The sequence below is a fragment of the Micropterus salmoides genome, unplaced genomic scaffold (assembly GCF_014851395.1).
Source record: "Micropterus salmoides isolate LMB-PRFRI ecotype aquatic unplaced genomic scaffold, ASM1485139v1 Ms_hic_scaffold_6, whole genome shotgun sequence".
NCBI classification, from domain to species: Eukaryota; Metazoa; Chordata; class Actinopteri; order Centrarchiformes; family Centrarchidae; genus Micropterus; species Micropterus salmoides.
Genome location: NW_024044348.1, coordinates 2,888,552 through 2,901,259, shown reverse-complemented (window position 1 = coordinate 2,901,259; position 12,708 = coordinate 2,888,552). Strand labels below are relative to the sequence as shown.

General features: G+C 52.3%; 1 protein-coding gene across 1 annotated transcript in view; it reads right to left on the bottom strand.

The window, feature by feature from the left end:
• Window positions 1-11,552, bottom strand: part of fhod1 (formin homology 2 domain containing 1) — a gene marked incomplete at its 5' end in the record, with an annotated part of 28,030 nt that extends 16,478 nt beyond the window's left edge. The window contains 9 exon segments of the mRNA XM_038700772.1: window positions 3,379-3,468; window positions 3,993-4,100; window positions 5,625-6,100; window positions 6,194-6,337; window positions 7,317-7,411; window positions 8,503-8,614; window positions 9,085-9,179; window positions 11,255-11,360; window positions 11,485-11,552. Coding sequence (XP_038556700.1) covers window positions 3,379-3,468; window positions 3,993-4,100; window positions 5,625-6,100; window positions 6,194-6,337; window positions 7,317-7,411; window positions 8,503-8,614; window positions 9,085-9,179; window positions 11,255-11,360; window positions 11,485-11,552 — 1,294 coding nt within the window.
• Window positions 11,553-12,708: the final 1,156 nt, after the last annotated feature.

Here is a 12,708-nt window from a genome sequence, read left to right as displayed (position 1 = left end):
ACACGCGGCCGACCGTACAGTCCGCCATCAGACACACGCGGCCGACCGTACAGTCCGCCATCAGACACACGGGGCCGACCGTACAGTCCGCCATCAGACACAGTCCGCCATCAGACACACGGGGCCGACCGTACAGTCCGCCATCAGACACACGGGCCGACCGTACAGTCCGCCATCAGACACACGGGGCCGACCGTACAGTCCGACCGTACAGTCCGCCATCAGACACACGCGGCCGACCGTACAGTCCGACCGTACAGTCCCCATCAGACACACGGGGCCGACCGTACAGTCCGCCATCAGACACACGGGCCGACCGTACAGTCCGCCATCAGACACACGGGGCCGACCGTACAGTCCGCCATCAGACACACGGGCCGACCGTACAGTCCGCCATCAGACACACGGGGCCGACCGTACAGTCCGCCATCAGACACACGGGGCCGACCGTACAGTCCGACATCAGACTGCGTACAGTCCGCCATCAGACACACGCGGACCGACCGTACAGTCCCCATCAGACACAGCGGCCACCGTACAGTCCGCCATCAGACACACGCGGCCGACCGTACAGTCCGCCATCAGACACACCATCAGACACACGCGGCCGACCGTACAGTCCGCCATCAGACACACCATCAGACACACGCGGCCGACCGTACAGTCCGCCATCAGACACACCCGGCCGACCGTACAGTCCGACATCAGACACACCATCAGACACACCATCAGACACACGCGGCCGACCGTACAGTCCGCCATCAGACACACGCGGCCGGCCGTACAGTCCGCCATCAGACACACGCGGCCGGCGTACAGTCCGCACACCGCGGCCGTACAGTCCGCCATCAACACACCATCAGACACACGCGGCCGGCCGTACAGTCCGCCATCAGAACACCATCAGACCACACGCGGCCGACCGTACAGTCCGCCATCAGACACACCATCAGACACACGCGGCCGACCGTACAGTCCGCCATCAGACACACGCGGCCGACCGTACAGTCCGCCATCAGACACACGCGGCCGACCGTACAGTCCGCCATCAGACACACGCGGCCGACCGTACAGTCCGCCATCAGACACACGCGGCGACCGTACAGTCCGCCATCAGACACACGCGGCCGACCGTACAGTCCGCCATCAGACACACGCGGCCGACCGTACAGTCCGCCATCAGACACACCATCAGACACACGCGGCCGACCGTACAGTCCGCCATCAGACACACCATCAGACACACGCGGCCGACCGTACAGTCCGCCATCAGACACACGCGGCCGACCGTACAGTCCGACATCAGACACACCATCAGACACACCATCGACACACGCGCCGACCGTACAGTCCGCCATCAGACACACGCGGCGGCCGTACAGTCCGCCATCAGACACACCATCAGACCACGCGGCCGGCCGTACAGTCCGCCATCAGACACCATCAGACACACGCGGCCGACCGTACAGTCCGCCATCAGACACACGCGGCCGACCGTACAGTCCGCCATCAGACACACGCGGCCGGCCGTACAGTCCGCCAGAGACACACGCGGCGACCGTACAGTCCGCCATCAGACACACCGCGGCCCGTACAGTCCGCCATCAGACCACCGGCCGACCGTACAGTCCGCCATCAGACACACGCGGCCGACCGTACAGTCCGACATCAGACACACCATCAGACACACCATCAGACACACGCGGCCGACCGTACAGTCCGCCATCAGACACACGCGGCCGACCGTACAGTCCGCCATCAGACACACGCGGCCGGCCGTACAGTCCCACACGCGGCCGCCGTACAGTCCGCCATCAGACACACGCGGCCGGCCGTACAGTCCGCCATCAGACACACGCGGCCGGCCGTACAGTCCGCCATCAGACACACGCGGCCGGCCGTACATCCGCTCACGCGGCTGGCCGTACAGTCCGCTCACGCGGCCGGCCGTACAGTCCGCACACGGCCGGCCGTACAGTCCGCACACGCGTCCGGCCGTACAGTCCGCCATCAGACACACGCGGCCGGCCGTACAGTCCGCACACGTGGCCGGCCGTACAGTCCGCCATCAGACACACGCGGCCGGCCGTACAGTCCGCCATCAGACACACGCTCGCGGCCGTACAGTCCGCCATCAGACACACGCGGCCGCCTACAGTCCGCCATCAGACACACGCGGCCGGCCGTACAGTCCGCCATCAGACACACGCAGCCGGCCGTACAGTCCGCCATCAGACACACCATCAGACACACGCGGCCGGCCGTACAGTCCGCCATCAGACACACCATCAGACACACGCGCCGGCCGTACTTCCGCCATCAACACACGCAGCCGACCGTACAGTCCGACATCAGACACACCATCAGACCACACTCGCCGACTGTACAGTCCGACATCAGAACACACCATCAGACACACCATCAGACACACGCAGCCGACCGTACGTCCGACATCGACACACCATCAGACACACCATCAGACACACCATACACACGCAGCCGGCCGTACAGTCCGCCATCAGACACACGCAGCCGACCGTACAGTCCAGACACACCATCAGACACACGCGGCCGACTGTACAGTCCGACATCAGGCACACCATCAGACACACCATCAGACACCCGCGGCCGACTGTACAGTCCGACATCAGACACACCATCAGACACACCATCAGACACACGCACCGCCGTACAGTCCGACATCAGACACACCATCAGACACACCATCAGACACACCATCAGACACACGCAGCCGACCGTACAGTCCGCCATCAGACACACGCGGCCGGCCGTACAGTCCGCCATCAGACACACGCGGCCGGCCGTACAGTCCGCCATCAGACACACGCGGCCGGCCGTACAGTCCGCCATCAGACACACGCGGCCGTACAGTCCGCCATCAGACACACCATCAGACACACTCAGCCGACCGTACAGTCCGCCATCAGACACACCATCAGACACACTCAGCCGACCGTACAGTCCGCCATCAGACACACGCGGCCGGCCGTACATCCCCACACACCCAGCCGTCCGTACATCGCCATCAGACACACGCAGCCCCGTACAGTCCGCCATCAGCACACGCAGCCGACCGTACAGTCCGACACAGACCACACTCCGCCGACCGTACAGTCCGACATCAGACACACGCAGCCGACCGTACAGTCCGCCATCAGACACACCATCACACTCACTCAGCCGACCGTACAGTCCGACATCAGACACACGCAGCCGACCGTACAGTACGATATCAGTGACAACGATCCAACAATCTCTTGATAAAAATAAAGACTTGCAGTGAACCTGTAGCATCGTGGTTGCCATTGCTGTGTTACCTCACATCCCAGTACAGTCCAGCTCATCTGCTCCACTTACTTGAAACTGGTTTTAGTCTCCGTCTTGTTGTCAGGCTGCTCCGGGTTCAACTGGGACGAGTTCTCTTGGTGAGAGAGGTCTGAGGACGAGCTGCAACACACACACACACACACACAGAGTGAAGCCAAGAATGGAGAGTACACACTCTGGTTTCCAAACATTGTTTTCTGCCAGTTCATTCCACTGCTGTGTGTGTGTGTGTGTGTGTGTGTGTGTGTGTGTGTGTGTGTGTGTGTGTGTGTGTGTGTCTCCACATACTCTAGGCTGTCAAAGATATAACCCCTTTCTGCAGCGAGGTCAGAGGTCACCTCCTCAGCCCCCTGAATGTCTCAGTGGTTCATTAGTGAAACAGTTAAATTCTGTTGTTAATGATATTAACTTCCCCCCTGATGCTTAAACCCTGCATGGCCAAAAGTATGTGGACAGCCAACCCTCCCTATGTGTCCGTGTAACGTCATTGTGAGCGCTCTGCAGCCAGGATTGCACAGCACCAGACCTGGACTGTCCGAGTCTTTAAGAGGGGGACTGTAATGCTCTCTGCAGCCTGTAGGACACCAACAGGAGCAGAAAGGTCCTGTGAGCAGGTCTGGGGTCAGATTCTCTGTGTTACAGACCTGCGGGTGGCTGAAGGCTCCTCGGAGATGGAGCTGGCTTTGGAGAAGAGCCTGGACCTCCTGCTCAGACCTAGAGCTGACATGTGGTGGCTGAGGAAAGAGCGACTCCTAGTGGTCGAGACGCAGCACAGCAGAGAGACGGCGAGGGAGAGAGAGACAGAGAGAGAGAGAGGCAGGGAAACACCAGTGATTATATCAGAGACAGTGAACCAACACCACCCGAAAGAAGAACAGAACCAGAACCAGACAGACATGCAGCGAGCCCAAAGTGTTCCTCTCATGGAATTAGAGCTGCTAGCTAACAATTATTTTTATCCACTCGTATCTCTCTGATTGGATTAGTCCTTCGATCTTTAATTTCAGAAAATAAACTACAATGAAGACGTCGAACTGGAGAAGCTGGAACCCTCAAATGTTCAGTATTTCTGCCTTAAACAATTTCTCATGGATTACCAGATTAATTAATTGATTTTGATCGTTTCAGCTCGGAATCTAATCATCAACATCACGTCGACGCCCACAAATAACATGCTGTAGTCATCAGCAACAAATCAAAATTAAACAGGTTTTATAGATTTATAGATTTCTTCTTCAGCGTGAGAGCTATTTAAAGAAGTTGCCACTAAATTTTCAGAGGTGGAAGTGACTTAAGTAAAAGTACAGAAGAATCAGCAAGGAAGCGTATTTAAAAGCAGTAAAAGTACTTACAATGCAGAGTAGCTCAGTGTTATTATATTTGTATTTCTTATTATTATTATTAATGTTTTAATATGTAAGCAGTACTTCACATTTGGCAGTTTGATCTTTTTGAACCATGGATGATGTTTTCTAAAGTTTTGTTTGTAAAATCTTAATTTGAAAAGTAACTAAATCTCTGGATTGTAGTGAAGTAGAAGTACAACGGTATTTCCATTTTATGCGACTTTATACTTGTAAGTACCTCAACACTGTACTTAAGTACTTCACTTTCCATCCATCCGAGATTTGAATGGATTCAGGACTCAAGTCTGTCAAAGCCCAACCCTGATCCCAAAGCTGTGAAAGGATCAATATGCTGTTTGTTTGTTGAGCATAAACCCACATTTGTGAGAGGATGCATTAATGAAGCGCAGCAGCAGTTTGACTGTAGCAGTATTAATGTTTCGCCTGAACTCTGCCTCTAAACGAGTGCAACTGTGGAAGAGACGCCGGCTGGAGAAGAACTGTTTCTGCAGAAACCAAACATGAGCAGAAATGCTTTCCGTGTGCCGCTGAGGACAAACATTCCTGCTGCTTGAACTCAGAGAAAAGCTCTTTCCAAATAAAACACGTTCCCTCCTCAGGCCGTTGGCCTAAACTTGGTAAAGCTCAGAGCGGCTGAAGAGGGCGACCAGTGACCCCAACACCGGGGGGCATTGACTCTGCTCACTTCCTGTTTTGAGCTTTTTAGAAAGTTTCTCGTCTGCAGGAGGAGACGTGTTCTGAAGCTGACTGAGCTTCATCTTCAGCTTCACTTCTGTGCTTCCTCCACAGACCACGTACGTTACACCCAAAGACAGCTGGGTAATCGCTAACCGCCCTCCCAACACAGTCCCATCCTGTTGGCAGGTGAATATGAGACAAGATAAAAAAGTAAAAACGGAGTAAACTTACGCGCTGGATGGTTTCTTTGGTTCCTGCTCCGTGGTCATGGTACCGTTGGGGGCTGTGAGGGGGGGCAGGGGAGACCCTCTCTGGGATCCAGATGGACTGGAAGCAGGACTGCCGGGGTCAGAGGTCAGCGGGGACGAGGACCTGCTACCTAACATCGCCGTGGGGCTGGGGGAGGAGGCAGAGGAGAGGGCGGGGGAGAGGGGGATGTTGGCGGTGGAGGGGGAGAGAACGGCAGGAGGGGTGGGGGAGAGGACGGCAGGAGGGGTGGGGGAGAGGACGGCAGGAGTGATGAGGGAGGGGACGGTAGGAGTAGTGGGGGAGGAGCCTGCAGAGGAGGACAGGAGGTCGGGGAGGTTTTGGCTGGACGAGCGGCGGCCCTTTCGTCCCTCCTGCTCTCCGGTGGCCAGCTTTCTTCTCTCTTTGCGGATGTGAGGGGACGAGTCGTCCATCTCGCCGTCCTCATACCTCAGAGCTGCCTGCAAACACACACACACACACACACACACACACGTTATTTTACAAAACTCAAACCAGGTTCCTGCTTCCCGTCTTACTGCGGCTGCCGTTACCTCGTAGATGGTGAACTGCGCTCGCAGGTCTGCCTCCGTCCCCTTGTTCTTCATGTGTTTGTGGATGACCGTCTCCATCCCCAACTGCTCCAGACTGTCTGTCACATCGTAGAACGAGTCCTGGTCCGGGAGCACCGCTAAAGTCTGACACACAAGGTTTGTTTTAACTAATCATGCGATCAGCCTGTGTGACGCCATTCAGTCACATGAAGTACCTCAAAAGTATTTCTACTAGCTGGTACCTTGTTGAATGTCCGTTTACTTCTCCGTCCTTATTGACAGTGATGTAATCAGGATCGAGGTGCGTGTGGAAGTGACAGTGAAACACACTGCACTCATACAACAGGTACCAACAAAACAAAACATCCAATCAAGTTTATATTGTAGCCGTTTCCCTGGAAAAACACGGGGTCTGACTAATAGCTGGAAAATAATCAAAGACTCCTATGAAATGAAACCAAGTCAATACTCCAGCAAGTAGACCGACCCTTAGGAACGCCCAAGCACCAGAGACCTCTGGTCCCTGCTGAGTCGAGTTCCCAGACAAATAAACACAGCGCTGCTCTGCGAGCTCAGTCCTCTGATAACTAACATGTCTGCTGATATGTTAGTTACACCAGGAGATACAACAATGCTGTTGGACTGAATGACAAATCAAGGAAGAAGATATTACTGTTTTGAAGCTTTTTAGATTTCAGTGTTAGAAAGACGAAGGAGGTGCGTTGATTTTAGACGTCGTATAAATATCTGGGAATCCTCATCAATAACAAGCTGAACTTTGAACTAAACACAGACATGCCGAGTAAGAAAAGTCTCTCTAGCCAAGTTTCCAGTGGGCAGATCACCCTCCTCTGCTCTCTGCTTAACTCTGTAAAGAACAGGGAACGGCTGCACATAAGGCACACATGAACTTAAACTTTTTAAATGTTGTGGTATTTATTTACCCAGATGTCTGACCCTGTATTTTTAATCGATGTTGTCGTCTTTGTCGTCATGTACTGGATGTCAAATTCTTTGCTACTGCGGCAAAACTAAAATCGCCCCTCTGGGACAAATAAAGCTCTTGAATTGAATCATCAATCCTCCGTGGACCGTCGCCTCCCGCCTCCCACGGCCCGTTTACCTTGTTGATGAGCGTCATGGTGAACATCAGGAGCTCTGTGTCGGAGCCGTTTCTCTCATGCAGGACCTCCATCACGTAACTCCACGGCTTCTCACCTACAACACACACACACACACACACACACACACACAGTGAAACCAGCTCCTAAAGTTGGTCACAGTCTGCTGTAATCATCACTTCCTGTGTCCCCTTTGTGGCGCTACGACTACAAATGAACATGAAGATGTGTTCGGGGCGGGACTGTTATCAAGCACGTAAAGTTTGGTGCAGATGTGAGCATGCACACTGAAGTTAAAACAACTTCTTCTTTCAGGGCGCATCACCGATTTTGGACGCCACGCCACGGGCACGGCGTTTCACGAAAACTCACCGTTTGTACAACTTTTAATCGTCACTGGGATTAGACTAGACAGCCAAAAATCTGAAGTCGGTCAGACTAGTTCTCTAGAAGGAGTTTGTTAAAGTACGGAGTGTGTAAATCATCCAAAAATGATCACGTGTTGACCATTAAATCCAAAATGGCTGACTTCCTGTTGGGTTTAGGCAATGGTTCCAGAAGGCTTTTTTGTGCGTCTGGACGGGATACACGTGCCACAGAAATTGCGTACACGTAGGTGAAACTTTGTCCGGGGGCTGCTCTGCAGGGGGCGCTAGCGAGCCATTTTGCCACGCCCATGTGCGAAACCCATAAAATACAAAAAAAAATTTTCGCCGCATCTGAATTATGTGCAGAGTTTGGTGAGTTTTCGAGCATGTTTAGGTCCCCAAACTTCAGGTTACTTGAAAGAAAGCAAGAAAGAGTTCCAGCACCAACAAGACCAATTTCTAAAATATCTAAGAAATCAACAAGAAAACACCAAGACGGTTGTTTCATATCGAAGACCCGACGGCAGCCGGCAGGAAGCGGATTCTACAGCTCCACCTAGAAATGATGCGATTCACACTGAAACGCTTCTCAGTTTCTTTTCATGTAGTTTTAGAAAAGCTGAACAGCTCTGCAGATGTTCTCCTCCGACTGAAGGAGGATGGATTTTGCACCTTCAATATGTTTAACCAAATGTCTTTTACTGTTCGGACATCTTGGGGGAAGTCTGATTCTTAAAAAGGGTCATTGTCTGTTTTTTTATTATTCCAGATTCATTTACAGCGTGTGAGTGAGTGAGTGAGTGAGTGAGTGAGTGAGTACCTCTCCTTCCGTCCACTGTGTTGACGGCGCTGATGAGCAGAGGACTGTTGGACTCTGAATATTCCACGAAGACGATGAGCAGCTTCAGAGACGTCTTCACCAGCAGACGGGACTGCAGAGAGAGAGAGAGACGCTCAGTATCGTCCACCAGGTGGCGCCACAGCTCCACTCGGAGGTTTAAACCTGCTCTGACTCATCTGAAACTTTAAGACTTTATCAGGCTGGGGGGTTAACTCTTTCACACCCAGCCCTGAACGACAACTCGTGTTTGGACAGAATGTTTTGCAGGACGGTCAGAAGACACCACCCGTTTAGGGTTTCAGGTGTAGAAGCTACTTCTTCTTCTGTGGTGGATGGGTCAAACTTTATGGTGAATATAAACGGAGGCTCTAAATGTTTCTGTCTGCTGCTTTAAACACGCTGCGTTAGTTTATTCAGAACATCATGAGTGAATCTAAACCGGCTGATCAGGATCTCTGAATCAGCCAATCCAAACACTCGTCTGATGGATCAGAAATGACTCGATTGGTCGATTTTCAGCTTTAATCTTGTTCACTGAGTTCGGCTGTTGTGAGGACTCACCAGACTTCCTGTCAGCGTGTAGAGCCACTGCACCGTCTCATTGTGGTTTATCACTCCGTTCATCCCGTCCACAAACAGCATGATCTGACTGAGAGCTGAGGGACAGAGAGAGAGGGACAGACAGACAAACAGAGAGGGACACAGAGAGAGAGACAGACAAAGACAGAGAGAAACCGACAGACAGGGAGACAGACAGAGAGGGACAGACAGACAGAGACAGGGATAGAGAAAGACAGAGACAGAGGATCAGAGACAGAGAGAGACACAGAGGGACAGAGAGAGGATCAGAGACAGACAGAGGGAGACAGAGACAAAGACAGAGAGGGAGGGAGACAGAGACAGACAGAGGGAGACAGAGACAAAGACAGAGAGGGAGGGAGACAGAGACAGAGGGAGGGAGACAGAGACAGACAGAGACAGACAGAGAGAGAGACAGACAGAGACAGACAGAGAGAGGATCAGAGACAGACAGAGACAGACAGAGAGGGAGACAGACAGAGACAGACAGACAGGCAGACAGAGAGGGACAGACAGAGAGACAGACAGACAGGGACAGAGAGGATCAGAGACAGACAGACAGAGAGACAGACAGAGAGGATCAGAGACAGACAGACAGACAGACAGAGAGACAGACAGAGAGGATCAGAGACAGACAGACAGAGAGACAGACAGAGAGGATCAGAGACAGACAGACAGAGAGACAGACAGAGAGGATCAGAGACAGACAGACAGAGAGACAGACAGAGAGGATCAGAGACAGACAGACAGAGAGGGACAGACAGAGAGACAGACAGAGAGGGACAGACAGAGAGACAGACAGGTCAGTGTTCAGGTTTCCACAGACGGCTCCAGCAGCTCCACAGCAGCCTATAATCTGCAGCGCTGACTCAGCTCTGTGGGTTTGTTGGACGTGTGAAGCTGCAGCTCTGTGTTTCCATCATCAGGGGGACCAGGGGCCCCGAGTCTGGAAGCCTCTGCTGGTCTGCGGGCTGGTCTCAGGACTGTGGCTGTTTCAGCTAATTAAAACTGTCCACTTGTGTTAACGGTCAGGTGACCTGCTGGACCTGGGCCCTCCCTGCTGGACCTGGGCCCTCCCTGCTGGACCTGGGCCCTCCCTGCTGGACCTGGGCCCTCCCTGCTGGACCTGGGCTCTCCCGCTCTAGGTTTTCAGGAACTTTGGTTCCTGTGACTTTGAGCTGCAGAAGCTGAACGTAGTAAACATTAATCCGGTCCAAAGGTAAAAGACACTGAGCATTGGAGTCCCACCTGTGTCCAGGTGACTCGGGCTGGTGGGACAGAGTGCAGTCAGTCAGTCAGTGTTCATTTTCCAAATCATAATTTCTATTTTCTTCAGCTGATCTATTCCACAGCCTTTCCATGACGCCCCTGGGGGCCGCAAACCCCTGCTTGGGAATCACTACCCACAATGATCCTGCTTTTCCAGACTTTGTGAATTATCACTGTGTAATTGGCTGGGAAGGTCGTGGAGTCGCTTATTCACTCGATGCCGCTTACTGAGAGCTGATTCTCCACGCTGATGTCCGGGGGCAGAGATTTGCGGACTTTTGTGTCAGTGAGGAATGAGGAGCGCCTGTCCGATGAGGCGTGGCTACCGGACCTGGGATTTCAGACGGACTTAACGGCAAAGCTGAACCTCACCTGGACAAAAGGTGTTGATATACGTCATGGAGGTCACTGCTGCATGATGTAGGACAGGCAGCAGCCAAATTCCATCAAGGATTTGCTTTGCAAAGTGGCGTTGACATGGAGATAGTTCATTTGTAAAATGACAGAACTGAAAGAGTGATTCCCCACAGTGGATCCACTTTCTGACAGACGCCTGGCTCTCACACTGATACAGCGTGATTCAGTTTCTTTTACTGGGGACGTTACTGCCACTAATCTGCTTTCTTGAATGATGAAACGTTAATTTAGTAACATACATGAAGCAAGTAAAACTTTTAATAGCTTTTATTTGCTAAAATCCTGCATTGACCCTGCCTCTATTTGGGACGGACCTTTAATTCCTTTTGCACAAAACTGAAACTACTACGAAGCACTTTATTTCAAACAGTATGAATATTACTCGTATAAAAATACAGTACAAGTACATCAAATACACGTCCGTCACGTCTGTGCTGATGGCTGGCAGCAGGTCACTCGGTCTCACCTCTCAGGATGTAGTTCTGGTAGTTGTGGTCGGCCTCCGCTCCAACTTTAATGAAACAGGTCAAACCTTCAGAGGCCACGAACTCTGGAACCAGGTCTTTATCATCCTGCAGACAAAAGACAGGAGTCTGTCAGACAGGACAGGATGAACCAGTACGAGCTGCTTCTTCTTCATCACCTGTGTCCTGCATTTAGAGATAAACCAGCTGCTGTTGAGAGGGTGTGTTTTACCTGGAAGAGCTGTTTGAGAGAGAAGAGGGACCGCCTGAGCTCTGGACCCTGAGAGTTGTACAGCTTCTCTGAAACACAGGAAGCAGAGGAGGAACAGGAAGTCACTTTACCACCAGAATAAAAGGTGGACAAAGACCGTCTGTTAGAGAGAGAAGCAACAAGGCCAGAGGCCAGATCCAGAACGGCACTGGCCCCACCTTTAGCTGATCCAGCCCCGGCACCTGTAAACCACAGGGCTGACAAACGGGGGGGGACGTGTTAAGACCGGCACTGACGAAGCCCCCCAGAGGAAGCTCCTAAACAAGGAGAGGCCTGTGGGGGTTGTGGGGGCCTTCAGAAAGGACTGAAACCATTTCCTGTTTGTTTCCATCAGAGGTCAGGACCCCTGACTCATTCTGTGTTTCAGAGGAGACGGTGAGCGATTTAAAAGTTCTGCAGTTTCAACGAGTTCATCCAGAACGAAAAGCAAGAGGACCAGGAGAAGAAATCCACTCCACGTTCCTGCCGCCAACAGCAGCGTCGCTCACGTGACGTCCAATCGGACGCAAATAAACCGGACCGAATGAGGAAGTGAAGAACGAATGTAAACAGTTCCCGAGGAAAAACAAAACAGCAGTAACCACACAGTGAGTAACCGTGGCGATCACAGTAACAGGAAGTCACAGGTTGAACTATGAATCACCGTCACCGCTCTGCGCTGTGGAATTATGGGACGTCAGAGCTCGACTGGTCAGACTCCAGACTGTACTGGGGAAAACTCGCTCTCTCACACTCAGTATTCAGATACTTTAATAATACCTCGCTGTAAAAGTACTCTGTTACAAGTAAAAGGTCCTGAAAAGTTACTTTAGCAAAGTAAAAGTACTCAATGCAGAATGAAAAGTGTCGTATTATCATCCATCTCATCACCAGCAGGACGCTGCTGCTCACTCTGAACCGGTCTTCTCATTCTGGATCAACCTGCTGATTATTTCCTCCAGTAATCGACTGATTGTTTTGAAGTAAAAAGTACAAGATCTCCCTCTGAGGTGGAGCAGAAGGAGAAAGGGGCATGAAAAGAAAATACTCAAGTACAAGCTGTCCACCACTGAGTTAACAGACTCGTCTTCATCGCCGGTGACCTCAGGTGACCTTATTTCAGTGATGAAACGAGCCGTCCAGCTTCCTGTGAACAGGAAACCAGCTGAGGGCGTCTCTGCAGTCGCTTCCATCATCATCAAATCT